Source organism: Danio rerio, chromosome 1 (assembly GCF_052040795.2).
Source record: "Danio rerio strain M-AB ecotype USA chromosome 1, GRCz13ab, whole genome shotgun sequence".
Taxonomy (NCBI): Eukaryota; Metazoa; Chordata; class Actinopteri; order Cypriniformes; family Danionidae; genus Danio; species Danio rerio.
Genome location: NC_141021.1, coordinates 43,904,721 through 43,931,271, shown reverse-complemented (window position 1 = coordinate 43,931,271; position 26,551 = coordinate 43,904,721). Strand labels below are relative to the sequence as shown.

At 41.0% G+C, this 26,551-nt stretch overlaps 2 protein-coding genes across 2 annotated transcripts in view; one reads left to right on the top strand and one right to left on the bottom strand.

The window, feature by feature from the left end:
• Positions 1-202: 202 nt before the first annotated feature.
• Positions 203-3,185, top strand: LOC147846962 (uncharacterized). Its single transcript, XM_087237433.1, has 2 exons — positions 203-2,541; positions 3,124-3,185. The coding sequence occupies exon 1, from the start codon at positions 567-569 to the stop codon at positions 2,496-2,498; it is 1,932 nt and encodes a 643-aa protein (XP_087093559.1). The 5' UTR covers positions 203-566; the 3' UTR covers positions 2,499-2,541; positions 3,124-3,185.
• A 1,255-nt stretch (positions 3,186-4,440) lies between these two features.
• The window catches only part of LOC147837464 (uncharacterized), a 31,835-nt gene continuing 9,724 nt past the window's right edge, over positions 4,441-26,551 (bottom strand). The window contains exons 3-4 of the mRNA XM_088649525.1: positions 4,937-26,475; positions 4,441-4,479 (exon numbers count right to left, since the gene is read on the bottom strand). Of these exons, the coding sequence (XP_088505651.1) occupies positions 4,441-4,479; positions 4,937-26,475 (21,578 nt within the window). The remainder of the gene's footprint in view (positions 4,480-4,936; positions 26,476-26,551) is intronic.

Genomic DNA, 26,551 nt, shown 5'->3' with positions numbered 1-26,551 from the left:
CAGAAGTTGATGTTGTTGGCCCACCAGCTGTTGTGGTTTCAGCTGTAGTTGTTCTTGTTGTTTCAGGTGATGAAGTCAGTATTTCTACATTTGTTGTTGGTGTTGTTTCCACAGTTGTAGACAATGTTGAGGTGGTTGTGGCAGCATATGTTTTGGTTGTCATTTGTTCAGTAGTTGTTGTGGCTGGAGAGGTTGTTGTGGTTGTTGTATCAGTTACTGTAGTCATAGTATCGGGATTAGTTGTTGATGAGGATTCGACAGTTGATGATAGTGAAATGGTGGATGTCACATCAGAAGTTGATGTTGTTGCCCCACCAACTGTTGTGGTTTCAGCTGTAGTTGTTCTTGTTGTTTCAGGTGATGTAGTCAGTATTTCTACATTTGTTGTTGGTGTTGTTTCCACAGCTGAAGACACTGTTGAGGTGGTTGTGGCAGCATACGTTTTCGTTGTCGTTTCCTGAGTAGCTGTTGTGGTTGGAGAGGTTGTTGTGGTTGTTGTATCAGGTGATGTAGTCATAGTACTTGGGTTAGTTGTTGATGATGATTCGACAGTTGAGGATAGTGAAATGGTGGATGTCACATCAGAAGTTGATGTCGTTGCCCCACCAACTGTTGTGGTTTCAGCTGTAGTTGTTCTTGTTGTTTCAGGTGATGAAGTCAGTATTTCTACATTTGTTGTTGGTGTTGTTTTCACAGTTGAAGACACTGTTGAGGTGGATGTGGCAGCATACATTTTTGTTGTCGTTACTTCAGTAGTTGTTGTGGCTGGAGAGGTTGTTGTGGTTGTTGTATCAGTTACTGTAGCCATAGTATCGGGATTAGTGGTTGATAAGGATTTGACAGTTGATGATAGTGAAACGGTGGATGTCACATCAGAAGTTGATGTTGTTGCCCCACCAGCTGTTGTGGTTTCAGCTGTCGTTGTTCTTGTTGTTTCAGGTGATGTAGTCAGCATTTCTACATTTGTTGTTGGTGTTGTTTCCACAGTTGAAGACACTGTTGAGGTGGTTGTGGCAGCATACATTTTTGTTGCCGTTTCTTCAGTAGTTGTTGTGGCTGGAGAGGTTGTTGTGGTTGTTGTATCAGTTACTGTAGTCATAGTATCGGGATTAGTTGTTGATGAGGATTCGACAGTTGATGATAGTGAAATAGTGGATGTCACATCAGAGGTTGATGTTGTTGCCACACCAGTTGTTGTGGTTTCAGCTGTTGTTGTTCTTGTTGTTTCAGGTGATGTAGTCAGTATTTCTACATTTGTTGTTGGTGTTGTTTCCACAGCTGAAGACACTGTTGAGTTGGTTGTGGCAGCATACATTTTCGTTGTCGTTTCTTCAGTAGCTGTTGTGGCTGGAGAGGTTGTTGTGGTTGTTGTATCAGGTGATGTAGTCATAGTACTTGGGTTAGTTGTTGATGATGATTCGACAGTTGAGGATAGTGAAATGGTGGATGTCACATCAGAAGTTGATGTCGTTGCCCCACCAACTGTTGTGGTTTCAGCTGTAGTTGTTCTTGTTGTTTCAGGTGATGTAATCAGTATTTCTACATTTGTTGTTGGTGTTGTTTCCACAGCTGAAGACACTGTTGAGTTGGTTGTGGCAGCATACATTTTCGTTGTCGTTTCTTTAGTAGTTGTTGTGGCTGGAGAGGTTGTTGTGGTTGTTGTATCAGGTGATGTAGTCATAGTACCTGGGTTAGTTGCTGATGATGATTCGACAGTTGAGGATAGTGAAATGGTGGATGTCACATCAGAAGTTGATGTTGTTGCCACACCAGTTGTTGTGGTTTCAGATGTAGTTGTTCTTGTTGTTTCAGGTGATGTAGTCAGTATTTCTACATTTGTTGTTGGTGTTGTTTCCACAGCTGAAGACACTGTTGAGTTGGTTGTGGCAGCATACATTTTAGTTGTCGTTTCTTCAGTAGCTGTTGTGGCTGGAGAGGTTGTTGTAGTTGTTTTATCACATACTGTAGTCATAGTAACTGGGTTAGTTGTTGATGATGATTCGACAGTTGAGGATAGTGAAATGGTGGATGTCACATCAGAAGTTGATGTTATTGCCCCACCAGCTGTTGTGGTTTCAGCTGTAGTTGTTCTTGTTGTTTCAGGTGTTGTAGTCAGTATTTCTACATTTGTTGTTGGTGTTGTTTCCACAGTTGAAGACACTGTTGAGGTGGTTGTGGCAGCATACATTTTTGTTGCCGTTTCTTCAGTAGTTGTTGTGGCTGGAGAGGTTGTTGTGGTTGTTGTATCAGGTGATGTAGTCATAGTACCTGGGTTAGTTGTTGATGATGATTCGACAGTTGAGGATAGTGAAATGGTGGATGTCACATCAGAAGTTGATGTCGTTGCCCCACCAACTGTTGTGGTTTCAGCTGTGGTTGTTCTTGTTGTTTCAGGTAATTTAGTCAGTATTTCTACATTTGTTGTTGGTGTTGTTTCCACAGCTGAAGACACTGTTGAGGTGGTTGTGGCAGCATACGTTTTCGTTGTCGTTTCCTGAGTAGCTGTTGTGGTTGGAGAGGTTGTTGTGGTTGTTGTATCAGGTGATGTAGTCATAGTACTTGGGTTAGTTGTTGATGATGATTCGACAGTTGAGGATAGTGAAATGGTGGATGTCACATCAGAAGTTGATGTCGTTGCCCCACCAACTGTTGTGGTTTCAGCTGTAGTTGTTCTTGTTGTTTCAGGTGTTGTAGTCAGTATTTCTACATTTGTTGTTGGTGTTGTTTCCACAGTTGAAGACACTGTTGAGGTGGTTGTGGCAGCATATGTTTTGGTTGTCGTTTCTTCAGTAGTTGTTGTGGCTGGAGAGGTTGTTGTGGTTGTTGTATCAGTTACTGTAGTCATAGTATCGGGATTAGTTGTTGATGAGGATTCGACAGTTGATGATAGTGAAATGGTGGATGTTACATCAGAAGTTGATGTTGTTGCCCCACCAGCTGTTGTGGTTTCAGCTGTAGTTCTTCTTGTTGTTTCAGGTGATGAAGCCAGTATTTCTACATTTGTTGTTGGTGTTGTTTCCACAGTTGAAGACACTGTTGAGGTGGTTGTGGCAGCATATGTTTTTGTTGTCGTTTCTTCAGTAGCTGTTGTGGCTGGAGAGGTTGTTGTGGTTGTTGTATCAGGTGATGTAGTCATAGTACCTGGGTTAGTTGTTGATGATGATTCGACAGTTGAGGATAGTGAAATGGTGGATGTCACATCAGAAGTTGATGTCGTTGCCCCACCAACTGTTGTGGTATCAGCTGTAGTTGTTCTTGTTGTTTCAGGTGATGTAGTCAGTATTTCTACATTTGTTGTTGGTGTTGTTTCCACAGTTGAAGACACTGTTGAGGTGGTTGTGGCAGCATATGTTTTTGTTGTCGTTTCTTCAGTAGTTGTTGTGGCTGGAGAGGTTGTTGTGGTTGTTGTATCAGTTACTGTAGTCATAGTATCGGGATTAGTTGTTGATGAGGATTTGACAGTTGATGATAGTGAAATGGTGGATGTCACATCAGAAGTTGATGTTGTTGCCCCACCAACTGTTGTGGTTTCAGCTGTAGTTGTTCTTGTTGTTTCAGGTGATTTAGTCAGTATTTCTACATTTGTTGTTGGTGTTGTTTCCACAGCTGAAAACACTGTTGAGGAGGTTGTGGCAGCATACGTTTTCGTTGTTGTTTCCTGAGTAGCTGTTGTGGTTGGAGAGGTTGTTGTGGTTGTTGTATCAGGTGATGTAGTCATAGTACTTGGGTTAGTTGTTGATGATGATTCGACAGTTGAGGATAGTGAAATGGTGGATGTCACATCAGAAGTTGATGTCGTTGCCCCACCAACTGTTGTGGTTTCAGCTGTAGTTGTTCTTGTTGTTTCAGGTGATGTAGTCAGTATTTCTACATTTGTTGTTGGTGTTGTTTCCACAGCTGAAGACACTGTTGAGTTGGTTGTGGCAGCATACATTTTTGTTGCCGTTTCTTCAGTTGTTGTTGTGGCTGGAGAGGTTGTTGTGGTTGTTGTATCAGTTACTGTAGTCATAGTATCGGGATTAGTTGTTGATGAGGATTCGACAGTTGATGATAGTGAAATGGTGGATGTCACATCAGAAGTTGATGTTGTTGCCCCACCAACTGTTGTGGTTTCAGCTGTAGTTGTTCTTGTTGTTTCAGGTGATTTAGTCAGTATTTCTACATTTGTTGTTGGTGTTGTTTCCACAGCTGAAGACACTGTTGATGAGGTTGTGGCAGCGTACGTTTTCGTTGTCGTTTCCTGAGTAGCTGTTGTGGTTGGAGAGGTTGTTGTATCAGGTGATGTAGTCATAGTACTTGGGTTAGTTGTTGATGATGATTCGACAGTTGAGGATAGTGAAATGGTGGATGTCACATCAGAAGTTGATGTCGTTGCCCCACCAACTGTTGTGGTTTCAGCTGTAGTTGTTCTTGTTGTTTCAGGTGATGTAGTCAATATTTCTACATTTGTTGTTGGTGTTGTTTCCACAGCTGAAGACACTGTTGAGTTGGTTGTGGCAGCATACATTTTCGTTGTCGTTTCTTCAGTAGTTGTTGTGGATGGAGAGGTTGTTGTGGTTGTTGTATCAGGTGATGTAGTCATAGTACCTGGGTTAGTTGCTGATGATGATTCGACAGTTGAGGATAGTGAAATGGTGGATGTCACATCAGAAGTTGATGTTGTTGGCCCACCAGCTTTTGTGGTTTCAGCTGTAGTTGTTCTTGTTGTTTCAGGTAATGTAGTCTGTATTTCTACATTTGTTGTTGGTGTTGTTTCCACAGCTGAAGACACTGTTGAGGTGGTTGTGGCAGCATACGTTTTCGTTGTCGTTTCCTGAGTAGCTGTTGTGGTTGGAGAGGTTGTTGTGGTTGTTTTATCAGGTGATGTAGTCATAGTACTTGGGTTAGTTGTTGATGATGATTCGACAGTTGATAAAAGTGAAATGGTGGATGTCACATCAGAAGTTGATGTCGTTGCCCCACCAACTGTTGTGGTTTCAGCTGTAGTTGTTCTTGTTGTTTCAGGTGATGTAGTCAGTATTTCTACATTTGTTGTTGGTGTTGTTTCCACAGTTGAAGACACTGTTGAGGTGGTTGTGGCAGCATACATTTTCGTTGTCGTTTCTTCAGTAGTTGTTGTGGCTGGAGAGGTTGTTGTGGTTGTTGTATCAGGTGATGTAGTCATAGTACTTGGGTTAGTTGTTGATGATGATTCGACAGTTGAGTATAGTGAAATGGTGGATGTCACATCAGAAGTTGATGTTGTTGCCCCACCAGCTGTTGTGGTTTCAGCTGTAGTTGTTCTTGTTGTTTCAGGTGATGTAGTAAAGTTTTCTACATTTGATCTTGGTGCTGATTCCACGGTTGAAGACACTGTTGAGGTGGTTGTGGCAGCATACATTTTTGTTGCCGTTTCTTCAGTAGTTGTTGTGGCTGGAGAGGTTGTTGTGGTTGTTGTATCAGGTGATGTAGTCATAGTACCTGGGTTAGTTGTTGATGATGATTCGACAGTTGAGGATAGTGAAATGGTGGATGTCACATCAGAAGTTGATGTTGTTGGCCCACCAGCTGTTGTGGTTTCAGCTGTAGTTGTTCTTGTTGTTTCAGGTGATGAAGTCAGTATTTCTACATTTGTTGTTGGTGTTGTTTCCACAGTTGTAGACAATGTTGAGGTGGTTGTGGCAGCATATGTTTTGGTTGTCATTTGTTCAGTAGTTGTTGTGGCTGGAGAGGTTGTTGTGGTTGTTGTATCAGTTACTGTAGTCATAGTATCGGGATTAGTTGTTGATGAGGATTCGACAGTTGATGATAGTGAAATGGTGGATGTCACATCAGAAGTTGATGTTGTTGCCCCACCAACTGTTGTGGTTTCAGCTGTAGTTGTTCTTGTTGTTTCAGGTGATGTAGTCAGTATTTCTACATTTGTTGTTGGTGTTGTTTCCACAGCTGAAGACACTGTTGAGGTGGTTGTGGCAGCATACGTTTTCGTTGTCGTTTCCTGAGTAGCTGTTGTGGTTGGAGAGGTTGTTGTGGTTGTTGTATCAGGTGATGTAGTCATAGTACTTGGGTTAGTTGTTGATGATGATTCGACAGTTGAGGATAGTGAAATGGTGGATGTCACATCAGAAGTTGATGTCGTTGCCCCACCAACTGTTGTGGTTTCAGCTGTAGTTGTTCTTGTTGTTTCAGGTGATGAAGTCAGTATTTCTACATTTGTTGTTGGTGTTGTTTTCACAGTTGAAGACACTGTTGAGGTGGATGTGGCAGCATACATTTTTGTTGTCGTTACTTCAGTAGTTGTTGTGGCTGGAGAGGTTGTTGTGGTTGTTGTATCAGTTACTGTAGCCATAGTATCGGGATTAGTGGTTGATAAGGATTTGACAGTTGATGATAGTGAAACGGTGGATGTCACATCAGAAGTTGATGTTGTTGCCCCACCAGCTGTTGTGGTTTCAGCTGTCGTTGTTCTTGTTGTTTCAGGTGATGTAGTCAGCATTTCTACATTTGTTGTTGGTGTTGTTTCCACAGTTGAAGACACTGTTGAGGTGGTTGTGGCAGCATACATTTTTGTTGCCGTTTCTTCAGTAGTTGTTGTGGCTGGAGAGGTTGTTGTGGTTGTTGTATCAGTTACTGTAGTCATAGTATCGGGATTAGTTGTTGATGAGGATTCGACAGTTGATGATAGTGAAATAGTGGATGTCACATCAGAGGTTGATGTTGTTGCCACACCAGTTGTTGTGGTTTCAGCTGTTGTTGTTCTTGTTGTTTCAGGTGATGTAGTCAGTATTTCTACATTTGTTGTTGGTGTTGTTTCCACAGCTGAAGACACTGTTGAGTTGGTTGTGGCAGCATACATTTTCGTTGTCGTTTCTTCAGTAGCTGTTGTGGCTGGAGAGGTTGTTGTGGTTGTTGTATCAGGTGATGTAGTCATAGTACTTGGGTTAGTTGTTGATGATGATTCGACAGTTGAGGATAGTGAAATGGTGGATGTCACATCAGAAGTTGATGTCGTTGCCCCACCAACTGTTGTGGTTTCAGCTGTAGTTGTTCTTGTTGTTTCAGGTGATGTAATCAGTATTTCTACATTTGTTGTTGGTGTTGTTTCCACAGCTGAAGACACTGTTGAGTTGGTTGTGGCAGCATACATTTTCGTTGTCGTTTCTTTAGTAGTTGTTGTGGCTGGAGAGGTTGTTGTGGTTGTTGTATCAGGTGATGTAGTCATAGTACCTGGGTTAGTTGCTGATGATGATTCGACAGTTGAGGATAGTGAAATGGTGGATGTCACATCAGAAGTTGATGTTGTTGCCACACCAGTTGTTGTGGTTTCAGATGTAGTTGTTCTTGTTGTTTCAGGTGATGTAGTCAGTATTTCTACATTTGTTGTTGGTGTTGTTTCCACAGCTGAAGACACTGTTGAGTTGGTTGTGGCAGCATACATTTTAGTTGTCGTTTCTTCAGTAGCTGTTGTGGCTGGAGAGGTTGTTGTAGTTGTTTTATCACATACTGTAGTCATAGTAACTGGGTTAGTTGTTGATGATGATTCGACAGTTGAGGATAGTGAAATGGTGGATGTCACATCAGAAGTTGATGTTATTGCCCCACCAGCTGTTGTGGTTTCAGCTGTAGTTGTTCTTGTTGTTTCAGGTGTTGTAGTCAGTATTTCTACATTTGTTGTTGGTGTTGTTTCCACAGTTGAAGACACTGTTGAGGTGGTTGTGGCAGCATACATTTTTGTTGCCGTTTCTTCAGTAGTTGTTGTGGCTGGAGAGGTTGTTGTGGTTGTTGTATCAGGTGATGTAGTCATAGTACCTGGGTTAGTTGTTGATGATGATTCGACAGTTGAGGATAGTGAAATGGTGGATGTCACATCAGAAGTTGATGTCGTTGCCCCACCAACTGTTGTGGTTTCAGCTGTGGTTGTTCTTGTTGTTTCAGGTAATTTAGTCAGTATTTCTACATTTGTTGTTGGTGTTGTTTCCACAGCTGAAGACACTGTTGAGGTGGTTGTGGCAGCATACGTTTTCGTTGTCGTTTCCTGAGTAGCTGTTGTGGTTGGAGAGGTTGTTGTGGTTGTTGTATCAGGTGATGTAGTCATAGTACTTGGGTTAGTTGTTGATGATGATTCGACAGTTGAGGATAGTGAAATGGTGGATGTCACATCAGAAGTTGATGTCGTTGCCCCACCAACTGTTGTGGTTTCAGCTGTAGTTGTTCTTGTTGTTTCAGGTGTTGTAGTCAGTATTTCTACATTTGTTGTTGGTGTTGTTTCCACAGCTGATGACACTGTTGAGGTGGTTGTGGCAGCATACGTTTTCGTTGTCGTTTCCTGAGTAGCTGTTGTGGTTGGAGAGGTTGTTGTGGTTGTTGTATCAGGTGATGTAGTCATAGTTCTTGGGTTAGTTGTTGATGATGATTCGACAGTTGAGGATAGTGAAATGGTGGATGTCACATCAGAAGTTGATGTCGTTGCCCCACCAACTGTTGTGGTTTCAGCTGTAGTTGTTCTTGTTGTTTCAGGTGATGTAGTCAGTATTTCTACATTTGTTGTTGGTGTTGTTTCCACAGCTAAAGACACTGTTGAGTTGGTTGTGGCAGCATACATTTTCGTTGTCGTTTCTTCAGTAGCTGTTGTGGCTGGAGAGGTTGTTGTGGTTGTTTTATCAGATACTTTAGTCATAGTAACTGGGTTAGTTGCTGATGATGATTCGACAGTTGAGGATAGTGAAATGGTGGATGTCACATCAGAAGTTGATGTTGTTGGCCCACCAGCTGTTGTGGTTTCAGCTGTAGTTGTTCTTGTTGTTTCAGGTGATGTAGTCAGTATTTCTACATTTGTTGTTGGTGTTGTTTCCACAGTTGAAGACACTGTTGAGGTGGTTGTGGCTGCATATGTTTTTGTTGCCGTTTCTTCAGTAGTTGTTGTGGCTGGAGAGGTTGTTGTGGTTGTTGTATCAAGTGATGTAGTCATAGTACTTGGGTTAGTTGTTGATGATGATTCGAAAATTGAGGATAGTGAAATGGTGGATGTCACATCAGAAGTTGATGTCGTTGCCCCACCAACTGTTGTGGTTTCAGCTGTAGTTGTTCTTGTTGTTTCAGGTGATGTAGTCAGTATTTCTACATTTGTTGTTGGTGCTGTTTCCACAGCTAAAGACACTGTTGAGTTGGTTGTGGCAGCATACGTTTTTGTTGCCTTTTCTTCAGTTGTTGTTGTGGCTGGAGAGGTTGTTGTGGTTGTTGTATCAGTTACTGTAGTTATAGTAACTGGGTTAGTTGCTGATGATGATTCGACAGTTGAGGATAGTGAAATGGTGGATGTCACATCAGAAGTTGATGTTGTTGGCCCACCAGCTGTTGTGGTTTCAGCTGTAGTTGTTCTTGTTGTTTCAGGTGATGTAGTCAGTATTTCTACATTTGTTGTTGGTGTTGTTTCCACAGTTGAAGACACTGTTGAGGTGGTTGTGGCAGCATATGTTTTTGTTGTCGTTTCTTCAGTAGTTGTTGTGGCTGGAGAGGTTGTTGTGGTTGTTGTATCAGTTACTGTAGTCATAGTATCGGGATTAGTTGTTGATGAGGATTCGACAGTTGATGATAGTGAAATGGTGGATGTCACATCAGAAGTTGATGTTGTTGCCCCACCAACTGTTGTGGTTTCAGCTGTGGTTGTTCTTGTTGTTTCAGGTGATGTAGTCAGTATTTCTACATTTGTTGATGGTGTTGTTTCCACAGCTGATGACACTGTTGAGGTGGTTGTGGCAGCATACGTTTTCGTTGTCGTTTCCTGAGTAGCTGTTGTGGTTGGAGAGGTTGTTGTGGTTGTTGTATCAGGTGATGTAGTCATAGTACTTGGGTTAGTTGTTGATGATGATTCGACAGTTGAGGATAGTGAAATGGTGGATGTCACATCAGAAGTTGATGTTGTTGCCCCACCAACTGTTGTGATTTCAGCTGTAGTTGTTCTTGTTGTTTCAGGTGATGAAGTCAGTATTTCTACATTTGTTGTTGGTGTTGTTTCCACAGTTGAAGACACTGTTGAGTTGGTTGTGGCAGCATACATTTTTGTTGTCGTTTCTTCAGTAGCTGTTGTGGCTGGAGAGGTTGTTGTGGTTGTTTTATCAGATACTGTAGTCATAGAAACTGGGTTAGTTGCTGATGATGATTCGACAGTTGAGGATAGTGAAATGGTGGATGTCACATCAGAAGTTGATGTTGTTGCCCCACCAGCTGTTGTGGTTTCAGCTGTAGTTGTTCTTGTTGTTTCAGGCGATGTAGTAAAGTTTTCTACATTTGATCTTGGTGCTGATTCCACAGTTGAAGACACTGTTGAGGTGGTTGTGGCAGCATACATTTTTGTTGCCGTTTCTTCAGTAGTTGTTGTGGCTGGAGAGGTTGTTGTGGTTGTTGTATCAGGTGATGTAGTCATAGTACCTGGGTAAGTTGTTAATGATGATTCGACAGTTGAGGATAGTGAAATGGTGGATGTCACATCAGAAGTTGATGTCGTTACCCCACCAGCTGTTGTGGTTTCAGCTGTAGTTGTTCTTGTTGTTTCAGGTGTTGTAGTCAGTATTTCTACATTTGTTGTTGGTGTTGTTTCCACAGTTGAAGACACTGTTGAGGTGGTTGTGGCAGCATACATTTTTGTTGCCGTTTCTTCAGTAGTTGTTGTGGCTGGAGAGGTTGTTGTGGTTGTTTTATCAGATACTGTAGTCATAGTACCTGGGTTAGTTGTTGATGATGATTCGACAGTTGAGGATAGTATAATGGTGGATGTCACATCAGAAGTTGATGTTGTTGCCCCACCAACTGTTGTGGTTTCAGCTGTAGTTGTTCTTGTTGTTTCAGGTGATGTAGTCAGTATTTCTACATTTGTTGTTGGTGTTATTTCCACAGTTGAAGACACTGTTGAGGTGGTTGTGGCAGCATATGTTTTTGTTGTCGTTTCTTCAGTAGCTGTTGTGGCTGGAGAGGTTGTTGTGGTTGTTGTATCAGGTGATGTAGTCATAGTACCTGGGTTAGTTTTTGATGATGATTCGACAGTTGAGGATAGTGAAATGGTGGATGTCACATCAGAAGTTGATGTCGTTGCCCCACCAACTGTTGTGGTTTCAGCTGTAGTTGTTCTTGTTGTTTCAGGTGATGTAGTCAGTATTTCTACATTTGTTGTTGGTGTTGTTTCCACAGCTGAAGACACTGTTGAGGTGGTTGTGGCAGCATACGTTTTCGTTGTCGTTTCCTGAGTAGCTGTTGTAGTTGGAGAGGTTGTTGTGGTTGTTGTATCAGGTGATGTAGTCATAGTACTTGGGTTAGTTGTTGATGATGATTCGACAGTTGAGGATAGTGAAATGGTGGATGTCACATCAGAAGTTGATGTCGTTGCCCCACCAACTGTTGTGGTTTTAGCTGTAGTTGTTCTTGTTGTTTCAGGTGATGAAGTCAGTATTTCTACATTTGTTATTGGTGTTGTTTCCACAGTTGAAGACACTGTTGAGGTGGATGTGGCAGCATACATTTTTGTTGTCGTTACTTCAGTAGTTGTTGTGGCTGGAGAGGTTGTTGTGGTTGTTGTATCAGTTACTGTAGTCATAGTATCGGGATTAGTTGTTGATGAGGATTCGACAGTTGATGATAGTGAAATGGTGGATGTCACATCAGAAGTTGATGTTGTTGCCCCACCAACTGTTGTGGTTTCAGCTGTGGTTGTTCTTGTTGTTTCAGGTGATGTAGTCAGTATTTCTACATTTGTTGATGGTGTTGTTTCCACAGCTGATGACACTGTTGAGGTGGTTGTGGCAGCATACGTTTTCGTTGTCGTTTCCTGAGTAGCTGTTGTGGTTGGAGAGGTTGTTGTGGTTGTTGTATCAGGTGATGTAGTCATAGTACTTGGGTTAGTTGTTGATGATGATTCGACAGTTGAGGATAGTGAAATGGTGGATGTCACATCAGAAGTTGATGTTGTTGCCCCACCAACTGTTGTGATTTCAGCTGTAGTTGTTCTTGTTGTTTCAGGTGATGAAGTCAGTATTTCTACATTTGTTGTTGGTGTTGTTTCCACAGTTGAAGACACTGTTGAGTTGGTTGTGGCAGCATACATTTTTGTTGTCGTTTCTTCAGTAGCTGTTGTGGCTGGAGAGGTTGTTGTGGTTGTTTTATCAGATACTGTAGTCATAGAAACTGGGTTAGTTGCTGATGATGATTCGACAGTTGAGGATAGTGAAATGGTGGATGTCACATCAGAAGTTGATGTTGTTGCCCCACCAGCTGTTGTGGTTTCAGCTGTAGTTGTTCTTGTTGTTTCAGGCGATGTAGTAAAGTTTTCTACATTTGATCTTGGTGCTGATTCCACAGTTGAAGACACTGTTGAGGTGGTTGTGGCAGCATACATTTTTGTTGCCGTTTCTTCAGTAGTTGTTGTGGCTGGAGAGGTTGTTGTGGTTGTTGTATCAGGTGATGTAGTCATAGTACCTGGGTAAGTTGTTAATGATGATTCGACAGTTGAGGATAGTGAAATGGTGGATGTCACATCAGAAGTTGATGTCGTTACCCCACCAGCTGTTGTGGTTTCAGCTGTAGTTGTTCTTGTTGTTTCAGGTGTTGTAGTCAGTATTTCTACATTTGTTGTTGGTGTTGTTTCCACAGTTGAAGACACTGTTGAGGTGGTTGTGGCAGCATACATTTTTGTTGCCGTTTCTTCAGTAGTTGTTGTGGCTGGAGAGGTTGTTGTGGTTGTTTTATCAGATACTGTAGTCATAGTACCTGGGTTAGTTGTTGATGATGATTCGACAGTTGAGGATAGTATAATGGTGGATGTCACATCAGAAGTTGATGTTGTTGCCCCACCAACTGTTGTGGTTTCAGCTGTAGTTGTTCTTGTTGTTTCAGGTGATGTAGTCAGTATTTCTACATTTGTTGTTGGTGTTATTTCCACAGTTGAAGACACTGTTGAGGTGGTTGTGGCAGCATATGTTTTTGTTGTCGTTTCTTCAGTAGCTGTTGTGGCTGGAGAGGTTGTTGTGGTTGTTGTATCAGGTGATGTAGTCATAGTACCTGGGTTAGTTTTTGATGATGATTCGACAGTTGAGGATAGTGAAATGGTGGATGTCACATCAGAAGTTGATGTCGTTGCCCCACCAACTGTTGTGGTTTCAGCTGTAGTTGTTCTTGTTGTTTCAGGTGATGTAGTCAGTATTTCTACATTTGTTGTTGGTGTTGTTTCCACAGCTGAAGACACTGTTGAGGTGGTTGTGGCAGCATACGTTTTCGTTGTCGTTTCCTGAGTAGCTGTTGTAGTTGGAGAGGTTGTTGTGGTTGTTGTATCAGGTGATGTAGTCATAGTACTTGGGTTAGTTGTTGATGATGATTCGACAGTTGAGGATAGTGAAATGGTGGATGTCACATCAGAAGTTGATGTCGTTGCCCCACCAACTGTTGTGGTTTTAGCTGTAGTTGTTCTTGTTGTTTCAGGTGATGAAGTCAGTATTTCTACATTTGTTATTGGTGTTGTTTCCACAGTTGAAGACACTGTTGAGGTGGATGTGGCAGCATACATTTTTGTTGTCGTTACTTCAGTAGTTGTTGTGGCTGGAGAGGTTGTTGTGGTTGTTGTATCAGTTACTGTAGTCATAGTATCGGGATTAGTTGTTGATGAGGATTCGACAGTTGATGATAGTGAAATAGTGGATGTCACATCAGAGGTTGATGTTGTTGCCACACCAGTTGTTGTGGTTTCAGCTGTAGTTGTTCTTGTTTCAGGTGATGTAGTCAGTATTTCTACATTTGTTGTTGGTGTTGTTTCCACAGCTGAAGACACTGTTGAGTTGGTTGTGGCAGCATACATTTTCGTTGTCGTTTCTTCAGTAGCTGTTGTGGCTGGAGAGGTTGTTGTGGTTGTTTTATCAGATACTGTAGTCATAGTAACTGGGTTAGTTGCTGATGATGATTCGACAGTTGAAGATAGTGAAATGGTGGATGTTACATCAGAAGTTGATGTTGTTGCCCCACCAGCTTTTGTGGTTTCAGCTGTAGTTGTTCTTGTTGTTTCAGGTGATGAAGTCAGTATTTCTACATTTGTTGTTGGTGTTGTTTCCACAGCTGAAGACACTGTTGAGGTGGTTGTGGCAGCAAACGTTTTCGTTGTCGTTTCTTCAGTAGCTGTTGTGGTTGGAGAGGTTGTTGTGGTTGTTGTATCAGTTACTGTAGTCATAGTATCTGGTTTAGTGGTTGATGAGGATTTGACAGTTGATGATAGTGAAACGGTGGATGTCACGTCAGAAGTTGATGTTGTTGCCCCACCAGCTGTTGTGGTTTTAGCTGTAGTTGTTCTTGTTGTTTCAGGTGATGTAGTCAGTATTTCTACATTTGCTGTTGGTGTTGTTTCCACAGTTGAAGACACTGTTGAGGTGGTTTTGGCAGCATACGTTTTTGTTGTCGTTTCTTCCGTTGTTGTTGTGGCTGGGGAGGTTGTTGTGGTTGTTGTATCAGTTACTGTAGTCATAGTATCGGGATTAGTTGTTGATGAGGATTCGACAGTTGATGATAGTGAAATGGTGGATGTCACATCAGAAGTTGATGTTGTTGCCCCACCAACTGTTGTGGTTTCAGCTGTAGTTGTTCTTGTTGTTTCAGGTGATTTAGTCAGTATTTCTACATTTGTTGTTGGTGTTGTTTCCACAGCTGAAGACACTGTTGAGGTGGTTGTGGCAGCATACGTTTTCGTTGTCGTTTCCTGAGTAGCTGTTGTGGTTGGAGAGGTTGTTGTGGTTGTTGTATCAGGTGATGTAGTCATAGTACTTGGGTTAGTTGTTGATGATGATTCGACAGTTGAGGATAGTGAAATGGTGGATGTCACATCAGAAGTTGATGTTGTTGCCCCACCAGCTGTTGTGGTTTCAGCTGTAGTTGTTCTTGTTGTTTCAGGTCTTGTAGTCAGTATTTCTACATTTGTTGTTGGTGTTGTTTCCACAGTTGAAGACACTGTTGAGGTGGTTGTGGCAGCAAACGTTTTCGTTGTCGTTTCTTCAGTAGCTGTTGTGGTTGGAGAGGTTGTTGTGGTTGTTGTATCAGTTACTGTAGTCATAGTATCGGGTTTAGTGGTTGATGAGGATTTGACAGTTGATGATAGTGAAACGGTGGATGTCACGTCAGAAGTTGATGTTGTTGCCCCACCAGCTGTTGTGGTTTTAGCTGTAGTTGTTCTTGTTGTTTCAGGTAATGTAGTCAGTATTTCTACATTTGCTGTTGGTGTTGTTTCCACAGTTGAAGACACTGTTGAGGTGGTTTTGGCAGCATACGTTTTTGTTGTCGTTTCTTCCGTTGTTGTTGTGGCTGGGGAGGTTGTTGTGGTTGTTGTATCAGTTACTGTAGTCATAGTATCGGGATTAGTCGTTGATGAGGATTCGACAGTTGAGGATATTGAAATGGTGGATGTCACATCAGAAGTTGATGTTGTTGTCCCACCAGCTGTTGTGGTTTCAGCTGTAGTTGTTCTTGTTGTTTCAAGTGATGTAGTACAGTTTTCTACATTTGATCTTGGTGCTGATTCCACAGTTGAAGACACTGTTGAGGTGGTTGTGGCAGCATACGTTTTCATTGTCGTTTCCTGAGTAGCTGTTGTGGTTGGAGAGGTTGTTGTGGTTGTTGTATCAGGTGATGTAGTCATAGTACCTGGGTTAGTTGTTGATGATGATTCGACAGTTGAGGATAGTGAAATGGTGGATGTCACATCAGAAGTTGATGTTGTTGCCCCATCAGCTGTTGTGGTTTCAGCTGTAGTTGTTCTTGTTGTTTCAGGTGATGTAGTCAGTATTTCTACATTTGTTGTTGGTGTTGTTTCCACAGCTGAAGACACTGTTGAGTTGGTTGTGGCAGCATACATTTTCGTTGTCGTTTCTTCAGTAGTTGTTGTGGCTGGAGAGGTTGTTGTGGTTGTTTTATCAGATACTGTAGTCATAGTAACTGGGTTAGTTGCTGATGATGATTCGACAGTTGAGGATAGTGAAATGGTGGATGTTACATCAGAAGTTGATGTTGTTGCCCCACCAGCTGTTGTGATTTCAGCTGTAGTTGTTCTTGTTGTTTCAGGTGATGAAGTCAGTATTTCTACATTTGTTGTTGGTGTTGTTTCCACAGTTGAAGACACTGTTGAGGTGGATGTGGCAGCATACATTTTTGTTGTCGTTTCTTCAGTAGTTGTTGTGGCCGGAGAGGTTGTTGTGGTTGTTGTATCAGTTACTGTAGTCATAGTATCGGGAATAGTCATTGATGAGGATTCGACAGTTGATGATAGTGAAATGGTAGATGTCACATCAGAAGTTGATGTTGTTGTCCCACCAGCTGTTGTGGTTTCAGCTGTAGTTGTTCTTGTTGTTTCAGGTAATGTAGTCAGTAGTTCTACATTTGTTGTTGGTGTTGTTTCCACAGTTGAAGACACTGTTGAGGTGGTTGTGGCAGCATACGTTTCTGTTGTCGTTTCCTCAGTAGCTGTTGTGGTTGGAGAGGTTGTTGTGGTTGTTGTATCAGGTGATGTAGTCATAGTGTCTGCATTAGTCGTTGATGTTGATTCCACAATTGAGGATACTGTTGATGTGGCATTATTATAGTTTGTTGTTGTTTCTCCAGCAGCTGTTGTGGTTTGAGCTGTTTTTGTGGTTGCAGTATCAGGTGATGTAGCCAATGGGACTGCATTACTTGTTGAGCTTGACTTTACAGTTGAGGAATCTGGCAAAGTAAATGTGCTATCAGAAGTTTTTGTTGTTTCCTCAACCGCTTTTGTGCTTTGAGCTGTAGTTTTTCTTGCTGTATCAGGAGCTGTAGTAATAGTGTCTGGATTAGTTGTTGATGAAGTTCTTGTTTTTGCCTCTGTATTTAATTTTGCTTCTGCAGTTGATGATTTTAAACAGGGGGTTCGTACAGCCAAAGTTCCTGATGTTTTTGCACGATCTGTTGTGGATTTAGTCGTAGTTGGCGTTGCAGCCTTAGTTGTTGATGTGGGTTTAATAGTTGAGGATTTTAGACTGGTTTTTGGAACAGCCAAAGTTCTTGTTGTTTTTGCTCCACCTGTTGTTGTGCTTGCTGCATGGGTTGTTGGTGTCATTTTTTCAACTTTAGATATGGTTGTTGAGATGTCAGTTGTGTAGGCTTGTGAAGTGGTTGTGGCATGCAAAGGTCTTGTTTTTGCACCAGTAGTTGTTGATTCATTATTTGAGGACTTTAGACTCGTGGTTGAGCCATTTAAAAGTGTTGTTCTTTTTAACCGATTTGTTGTCAGTTTGTCTGCATTAGTCGTTGATGTTGAATTCTCAGTTGAGATGGTCGCAGCTTCCATTGATGTTGTTGCTGCCCCCGAAGTTGTTGTGATTTCAGGTGTAGTTGTTGAGGTTTCAGACATACTTTTGATTGCTGCAACAGTTGTGATGTTCATTGTTTTTGCACTAGATGTTGAGATTAATGCAACAGCTGGAGAGATTGACGAGGTGTATATGGCATCATTAGTTGTTGTTGTTGCCCCAGCAGCTGTTTGAGATGTAATTGTGATTTCTGCATGTGTTGTTGATGTTGAGTCAACATTTGAGGAATTTTGAGTGGTAGCTTCAACAGCCAAAGTTGTAGTAGTTATTGTTTCCTCAGCAGTTGTTGTGGTTTTAGTGAGAGATGAGGTTGCTGCACTAGTTGTTGTAGTTGTTTTCTCATACGGTATTAAAGTTGATTCCACAGTTGAAGATTTTGGCAATGTGGACATGACTTCCAAAGATGTTGTTGTAGTAGCGGGTGCTTTGCTTTCAAATGTTGTTGTGGTTGCTGCCCTACTTGTTGTTGTTGTTGTTGTGTCTGCATTAGTTGTTGATGTTGATTCCATGATTAAGGATACTGGGGAAGTGGATATGGCATCATACCTGGATGTTACCTCAGCAGCTGTTGTGGTTTGAGATAGTGTTGTGATTGCTGCATCAGATGTTGTCATTGTGCCTGCATTAGTTGTTGATTTAGATTCCACGGTTGAGGATTTTGATGAGGTTGATATGGCATCATTAGAATTTGTTGTGATTTTAGGGGAAGTTGTTGTGGTTTCAGAAATATGTTTGGCTGTCGATTCCACAGTTGAAGACATTGGTGAGGTGGTTCTGACAACCAAAGTTGTTGCTGTTGCCCCAGCCGTTTTGTTTTCCGCCATAGTTGTAGGTCCTGCATCAGATGATGTAGTCATTGTGGAAGTGGCATCCACAATTGTTGTTACCCCACCCGTGGTTGTGGTTTCAGCCATAGTTTTTGTTGCTGCATCTATTGTTGTAGTCTTTATTTCTGCATTAGTTGTTGGTGTTGATGCCACAGTTGGGAATTTTAGACTGGTTGATGGAACAGACAAATTTCTGGTAGTTTTTGTTTCACTTATTGATGTCATTTTAGCTGTAGTTGTGCTTGCTGCAGTAGTTGTTGAAGTCATTCTATCTGCATTAGATGTTGAAGTTGAGGTAAAAGATGTGTGTACTGGTGAGGTGGTCTTGGCATGCAAAGTTCTTGTTGTTACCTCTGTATTTAATTTTTCTTCTGCAGTTGATTTTAAACAGGGGGTTTGGACAGCCAAAGTTCTTGATGTTTTTGCACGATCTGTTGTGGATTTAGTCGTAGTTAGGGTTGCAGCCTTAGTTGTTGATGTTGGTTTAATAGTTGAGGATTTTAGACTGGTTTTTGGAACAGCCAAAGTTCTTGTTGTTTTTGCTCCACCTGTTGTTGTGCTTGCTGCATGGGTTGTTGGTGTCATTTTTTCAACTTTAAATATGGTTGTTGAGATGTCAGTTGTGTAGGCTGGTGAAGTGGTTGTGGCATGCAAAGGTCTTGTTTTTGCACCAGTAGTTGTTGAATTATTATTTGAGGACTTTAGACTCGTGGTTGAGCCATTTAAAAGTGTTGTTCTTTTTAACCGATTTGTTGTCAGTTTGTCTGCATTAGTCGTTGATGTTGAATTTTCAGTTGAGATGGTCGCAGCTTCCATTGATGTTGTTGCTACCCCAGAAGTTGTTGTGATTTCAGGTGTAGTTGTTGAGGTTTCAGACATACTTTTGATTGCTGCAACAGTTGTTGTGTTCATTGTTTTTGCACTAGATGTTGAGATTAATGCAACAGCTGGAGAGATTGACGAGGTGTATATAGCATCATTAGTTGTTGTTGCCCCAGCAGCTGTTTGAGATGTAATTGTGATTGCTGCATGTGTTGTTGATGTTGATTCAACATTTGAGGAAGTTTGAGTGGTAGCTTCAACAGCCAAAGTTGTAGTAGTTATTGTTTCCTCAGAAGTTGTTGTGGTTTCAGACAGAGATGAGGTTGCTGCACTAGTTGTTGTAGTTGTTTTTTCATATGGTTTTAAAGTTGATTCCACAGTTGAAGATTTTGGCAATGTGGACATGACTTCCAAAGATGTTGTTGTAAAAGCGGGTGCTTTGCTCTCAATTGTAGTTGTGGTTGCTGCACTACTTGTTGTAGTTGTTGTGTCTGCATTAGTTGTTGATGTTGATTCCATGATTAAGGATACTGATGAAGTGGATATGGCATCATACTTTGACGTTACCTCAGCAACTGTTGTGGTTTGAGATAGTGTTGTGATTGCTGCATCAGATGTTGTCATTGTGCCTCCATTAGTTATTGAATTAGATTCCCTGGTTGAGGATTTTGATGAGGTTGATATGGCATCATTAGAATTTGCTGTGATTTTAGGGAAAGTTTTTGTGGTTTCAGAAATACGTTTTGCTGTAGATTCCACAGTTGAAAACATTGGGAAGGTGGTTGTGGCAACCAAAGTAGTTGCTGTTGCCACAGCAGTTGGTTTGTTTTCACCCATAGTTGTAGGCCCTGCATCAGATGATGTAGTCATTGTGGAAGTTGTATCCACAATTGTTGTTACCCCACCTGTTGTTGTGGTTTCAGCCATAGTTCTGGCTGTTGGATCTATTGTTGTAGTCTTTATTTCTGCATTAGTTGTTGATGCTGATTCCACAGTTGGGGATTTTAGACTGGTTGTTGGAACAGACAAATTTCTGGTAGTTTTTGTTTCACTTGTTGATGTCGTTTTAGCTGTAGTTGTGCTTGATACATCAGTTGTTGAAGACATTTTATCAACATTAGATGTTGAAGGTGATGTAAAAGATGTGTATTCTGGTGACGTTTTGGCATGCAAAGTTTTTGTTGTTGCCCCTGTATTTGATTTTGCTTCAGAGGTTGATGATTTCAGACTGGGGGTTGAGACAGCCAAAGTTCTTGATGTTTTTGCATCACCTGTTGATGTAGATTCAGTCGTAGTTATGGTTGCAGCCTTAGTTGTTGATGTTGATTTAATAGTTGAGGATTTTAGACTGGTTTTGGGGACAGCCAAAGTTTTTGTTGTTCTTGCTCCACTTGTTGTTGTGCTTTCAGATGTAGTTGTGCTTGATGCATAAGTTGTTGACGTCATTCTATCTGGATTAGATGTTGAAGTTGAGGTAAAAGTTGTGTATACTGGTGAGGTGGTACTTGTTTTTGCTTCAGCGTCTGATGATTTTAAACTGGTGGTTGGGACAGCCAAAGTTCTTGATGTTCTTGCATCACCCGTTGTTGTGGATTTAGTCGTAGTTAGGGTTGCAGCCTTAGTTGTTGATGTTGATTTAATAGTTGAGGATTTTAGACTGGTTTTTGGGACACCAAAAGTTCTCGTTGTTCTTGCTCCACCTGTTGTTGTGCTTTCAGTTGTAGCTGTGCTTGATGTATCAGTTGTTGAAGTCATTCTATCCGCATTAGATGGTGAAGATGAGGTAAAATTTGTGTATACAGGTGAGGTGGTCTTGGCATGCAAAGTTCTTGTTGTTGCCCTTGTATTTGTTTTTGCTTCAGCAGTTGATGATTTTAGACTGGTGGTTGGGACAGACATTGTTTTCATTGTTCTTACTCCACCTATTGTTGTGTTTGCCCCATCAGCTGTTTGAGCTGTAATTGTGATTGCTGCATGTGTTGTTGATGTTAATTCAACATTTGAGGATTTTTGAGTGGTAGCTTCAACATCCAAAGTAGTAGTAATTATTGTTTCCTCAGCAGTTGTTGAGGTTGCTGCACTAGTTGTTGTAGTTGTTTTCTCATACGGTTTTAAAGTTGATCCCACAGTTGATGATTTTGGCAATGTGGACATGGCTTTCAAAGATGTTGTTGTTGTAACAGTGGAGGCTGTGCTTTCAAATGTAGCTGTGGTTGCTGGACCACTTGTCTTAGTCGCTGTATCTACATTAGTAGTTGATGTTGATTCCATGATTAAGGATACTGGGGAAGTGGGTATGGCATCATACTTTGACGTTACTTCAGCAACTGTTGTGGTTTGAGATAGTGTTGTGATTGTTGCATCAGATGTTGTCATTGTGCCTGCATTAGTTATTGAATTAGATTCCCTGGTTGAGGATTTTGATGAGGTTGATATGGCATCATTAGAATTTGTTGTGATTTTAGGGGAAGTTGTTGTGGTTTCAGAAATACGTTTTGCTGTAGATTCCACAGTTGAAAACATTGGGGAGGTGGTTGTGGCAACCAAAGTTGTTGCTGTTGCCACAGCAGTTGATTTGTTTTTATCCATAGTTGTAGGCCCTGCATCAGATGATGTAATAATTGTGGAAGTGGTATCCACAATTGTTGTTACCCCACCTGTTGTTGTGGTTTTAGCCATAGTTGTGGCTGTTGCATCTATTGTTGTAGTCTTTATTTCTGCATTAGTTGTTGATGTTGATTCCACAGTTGGGGATTTTAGACTGGTTGATGGAACAGACAAATTTCTGGTTGTTTTTGTTTCACTTGTTGATGTCGTTTTAGCTGTAGTTGTGCCTGATGCATTAGTTGTTGAAGACATTCTATCCACATTAGATGTTGATGGTGAGGTAAAAGATGTGTATACTGGTGACGTTGTTTTGGCATGCAAAGTTCTTGTAGTTGCCCCTGTATTTGATTTTGCTTCAGAAGTTGATGATTTTAGACAGGGGGTTCGGACAGACAAAGTTCTTGATGTTTTTGCATCACCTGTTGTTTTAGATTCAGTCGTAGTTTTGGTTGCAGCCTTAGTTGTTGATGTTGATTTAATAGTTGAGGATTTTAGACTGGTTTTTGGGACAGCAACATTTTTTGTTGTTCTTGCTCTACCTGTTGTTCTGCTTTTAGATGTAGTTGTGCTTGATGCATCAGTTGTTGAAGTCAATCTATCAACATTAGATGTTAAAGATGAGGTAAAATTTGTGTATACAGGTGAGGTGGTCTTGGCATGCAAAGTTCTTGTTGTTGCCCCAGTATTTGTTGTTGCTTCAGCAGTTGATGATTTTAGACTGGTGGTGGGGACAAACATTGTTCCTGTTGTTCTTACTCCACCTATTGTTGTTTTTGCCTCAGCAGTTGGTTTGTTTTCAGCCATAGTTGTAGGTCCTGCATCAGATGATGTAGTCATTGTGGAAGTAGCATCCAAAATTGTTGTTACCCCACCTGTGGTTGTGGTTTCAGCCATAGTTCTGGTTGCTGCATCTATTGTTGTAGTCTTTATTTCTGCATTAGTTGTTGATGCTGATTCCACAGTTGGGTATTTTAGACTGGTTGATGGAACAGACAAATTTCTGGTAGTTTTTGTTTCACTTGTTGATGTTGTTTCAGCTGTAGTTGTGCTTGCTGCAGTAGTTGTTGAAGTCATTCTATCTGGATTAGATGTTGAAGTTGAGGTAAAAGTTGTGTATACTGGTGAGGTGGTACTTGGTTTTGCTTCAGCGTCTGATGATTTTAAACTGGTGGTTGGGACAGCCAAAGTTCTTGATGTTCTTGCATCACCTGTTGTTGTGGATTCAGTTGTAGTTATGGTTGCAGCCTTAGTTGTTGATGTTGATTTAATAGTTGAGGATTTTAGACTGGTTTTTGGGACAGCAAAAGTTCTTGTTGTTCTTGCTCCACCTGTTGTTGTGCTTTCAGATGTAGTTGTGCTTGATGCATCAGTTGTTGACGTCATTCTATCCGCATTAATGGTTGAAGATGATGTTAAAGGTGAGGTGGTTTTGGCATGCAAAGTTCTTGTTGTTGCCCCAGTATTTGTTGTTGCTTCAGCAGTTGATGATTTTAGACTGGTTTTTGGGACAGCAAAAGTTCTTGTTGTTCTTGCTCCACCTGTTGTTGTGCTTTCAGATGTAGTTGTGCTTGATGCATCAGTTGTTGACGTCATTCTATCCACATTAATGGTTAAAGATGATGTTAAAGGTGAGGTGGTTTTGGCATGCAAAGTTCTTGTTGTTGCCCCAGTATTTGTTGTTGCTTCAGCAGTTGATGATTTTAAACTGGTGGTTGGGACAGCCAACGTTCTTGACGTTCTTGCACCACCTGTTGTTGTGGATTTAGTCGTAGTTAAGGTTGCAGCCTTAGTTGTCGATTTTGATTCGATGGTTGAGGATTTTAGACTAGTGGTTGGACCTTTCAAAATTGTTGTTTCTTTTTCCCCACATTTTGGTTTGGTTTCAGCTAAAGTTCTAGTTGCAGCATTAATTGCTGATATTGATTCAATAGTTGAGGATTTTAGACTGGTGGTTGGGACAGCCAAAGATCTTATTGTTCTCCTTCCACCTGTTGTTGTGCTTTCAGCTGTAGTTGTGCTTGCTGCATGAGTTGTTGGTGTCATTTTGTCTGCGTGAGACGTTGATGTTGACAAAACAGTTGTGTATCCTGATGAAGTGGTTGGAGCATGTAAATTACTTCTTGTTGCCCTAGTTGTTGTAGTTGATTGAACAGTTGAGGATTTTAGAATAGTGGTTGTAAGATCCAAATTTTTTGTTTTTCTTACCCCACCTGTTGTTCTGGTTTCAGCCATAGTTCTGCTTGCAGCATTAGTTGCTGATGTTGATTCAGTAATTGAGGATTTTAGACTCGTGGTTGGGACAGCCAAAGATCTTGCTGTTTTTGCTGCACCAGTTGTTGTGCTTGCTGCATAAGTTGTAGGTGTAATTCTATCTGCATTGGATGTTGATGTTGTTGTTGTTGAGATGACAGTTGTGTATTCTGATGAGATGGTTCCTTTTTTTGCACCAATGGTTGTTGATTCAACATTTGAGGAGTTTAGCCTGGTGATTGGGTCATTCAAAAGCGTTGTTCTTACCTCATTTGTTGCCTTTTTGTCTGAATTAGTTGTTGATGTTGACTTCTCAGTTGAGATGGTTACAGCATTCTCTGATGTTGTTGTTGTCCAAGAAGTTGCTGTGGTTTCAGCTGTAGTTTTGCTTGCTGCATCAGTTGTTGATACTGATTCAACAGTTGAGGATTTTAGACTGTTGGTTGGGACCTCCAATATTGTAGTTGTTCTCATGTGACCTGTTGTTCTGTTTTCAGCAGCAGTTTTAACTGCTGCATCAGTTGACATAGCCGTGTCTGCAATAGTTATTGATGTTGGTTCCACACTTTCGAATTTTGGTAAATTGGATGTGACATCCAAAGTTGTTATTGTTGTGGCAGAAACAGCAGCTGTTACGGAATCAGCTGTAGTTGTGGTTTCTGCATTAGTCATTGTGGCCTTTGTATCTGCATTAGATGATGATGTTGATTCCACAGTTGAGGATACAACTGAGGTTGTCGTAACATCTAAATTTGCTGTTGTTACCCAAGCAGGTGTTGTCGTTTCAGCCACAGTTGTGGTTTTTGCATCAGTAGTTGTAGTTACTGCATTAGTTGTTAACATTAATTCCACAGTTGAAGACATTGGTGAGGTGCTTTTGACATCCAACGATGTTGCTCTTGCCCTAGAAGTTGTTGTCATTTCAGGTGTAGTTGTTGGGGTTTCAGTCACACTTTTGATTGCTGCATCAATTGTTGTAGTCATTGTTTTTGTATTAGAGGTTGATAATTCAACAGCTGAAGACATTAACGTGGTGTATTTAGCATCATAAGTTGTTGGTTTTGCACCAGCAGCTGTTTCGGCTGTAATTGTGGTTGCTGCATGTGTTGTTGATGTTGATTCAACATTTGAGAATTTTTGGGTGGTAGCTTCAACATCCAAAGTAGCAGCAGAAGTTGTTGTTGTTGTTGTTGTTGTTACCTCATCAGTTGTTGCAAATTGAGACATAGTTAAGGTTGCTGCATTAGTTGTTGTTACCTCAGCAGCTGTTTTGGACTCAGACAAAGCTGAGGTTGCTGCATGAGTTGTTGTAGCTGTTGTTTCTTCATAAGTTTTTAAAGTTGATTCCACAATTGAAGATTTTGGCAATTTGGACATGGCTTCTAAAGATGTTGTAACAGTGGATGCTGTGCTTTCAAATGTAGTTGTGGTTGCTGCACTGCTTGTTGTAGTTGTTGATGTTGATTCCATGATACTGGATACTGGTGAAGTGGATGTGGCATCATAGGTTGATGTTGTGATTTTAGGTGTAGTTGTTGTGGTTACAGCCATGTGTTTGTTTTCTGCTTCAGTTGTTGTGTGTGCATTAGGACTGAATGTTGATTCCACAGCTGAAGACATTGGTGAGGTGGTTGTGACACCTAAAGTTTTGGTTGTTGCCTTTGCAGTAGTTTTTGTGGTTTCAGCCATAGTTGTTTTTCCTGCATCAGTTGAATTTATCCTTGTGTTTGCATTAGTTGTTGATGCTGGTTCCACAGTTGAAAATTTTTCTAAAGCGGAAGTGACATTCACATATGTTGTTGCCCTACTTTTTTTTGTGGATTCAGCCATAGTTTCAGCTAAGTTTCTTGTTGTTCTTTCTCCACCTGTTGTTGTGCTTTCCAATGTAGTTGTGCTTGCTCCTTCAGTTGAAGTCATTCTGCCCACATGAGATGTTGATGTTGAGGTACTAGTTATGTTTACTCGTGCTGTAGATGTGGCATTCAACGTTCTTGTTTTTGCCCCAGTAGTTGTTGTTGATTCAGCAGCTGAGGATTTTAAACTGGTGGTTTGGACATCCAAAATCGTTGTTCTTGTAGCACCACTTGTTCTGGTCTCTACCTTAGTTGTGGTTGCTGCAGTTGTAGTCGTTGTTTCTGCAGTAGTTTTTGGTGTTAATTTTAGAGTTGAGGATATTGATGATTGCTTAAAAGATAATGTGGTTTCAGGCACAGTGGTTTTAGAAGTATTAGTTATTGAAGTTGTTTCTACAGCTTTAGATATTATTGGATTGTGAGTGGTAGTGGATGTTTCGGTTTGATGTAATGTTGTATTAGACATATTTATGGTTGCTGCAGTTTTCAATGATGACATTGTTGTTGAGAATGTTAGAGGCTTCAATGTTGTTGCCAAAGATTTTTCAACATTTGACATACTTGTACTTGTTGTTGAAGTTGTAGTTTGTACACTTGTTTTATTTGTTGTTTTCCCATTTGTTGTTATTGTTGAAAGCATTGTTGTGGTACGATTATTAGTTGCTGTTGTGGATGCAGAAGCCTCAGTTGTATTAGTTTGAACTTGTGATGTGTTAAAAACTGCTGTCGTGGGTGATGTTTTCCTTTCTCCATGTACTGATGTACATCCATAAACCACCCACCACACATATACTGTCAAAACAGATGTTGTTATTTTCTTAATTTTCATTCATTCATTCATTCATTCATCCATCCATTCAATCAATTA

What these genes read in the sequence shown, in the direction of transcription:
- LOC147846962 (XM_087237433.1), top strand. Translation starts at nt 567, where the DNA reads ATGGTGGATGTCACATCAGAAGTTGATGTCGTTGCCCCACCAACTGTT.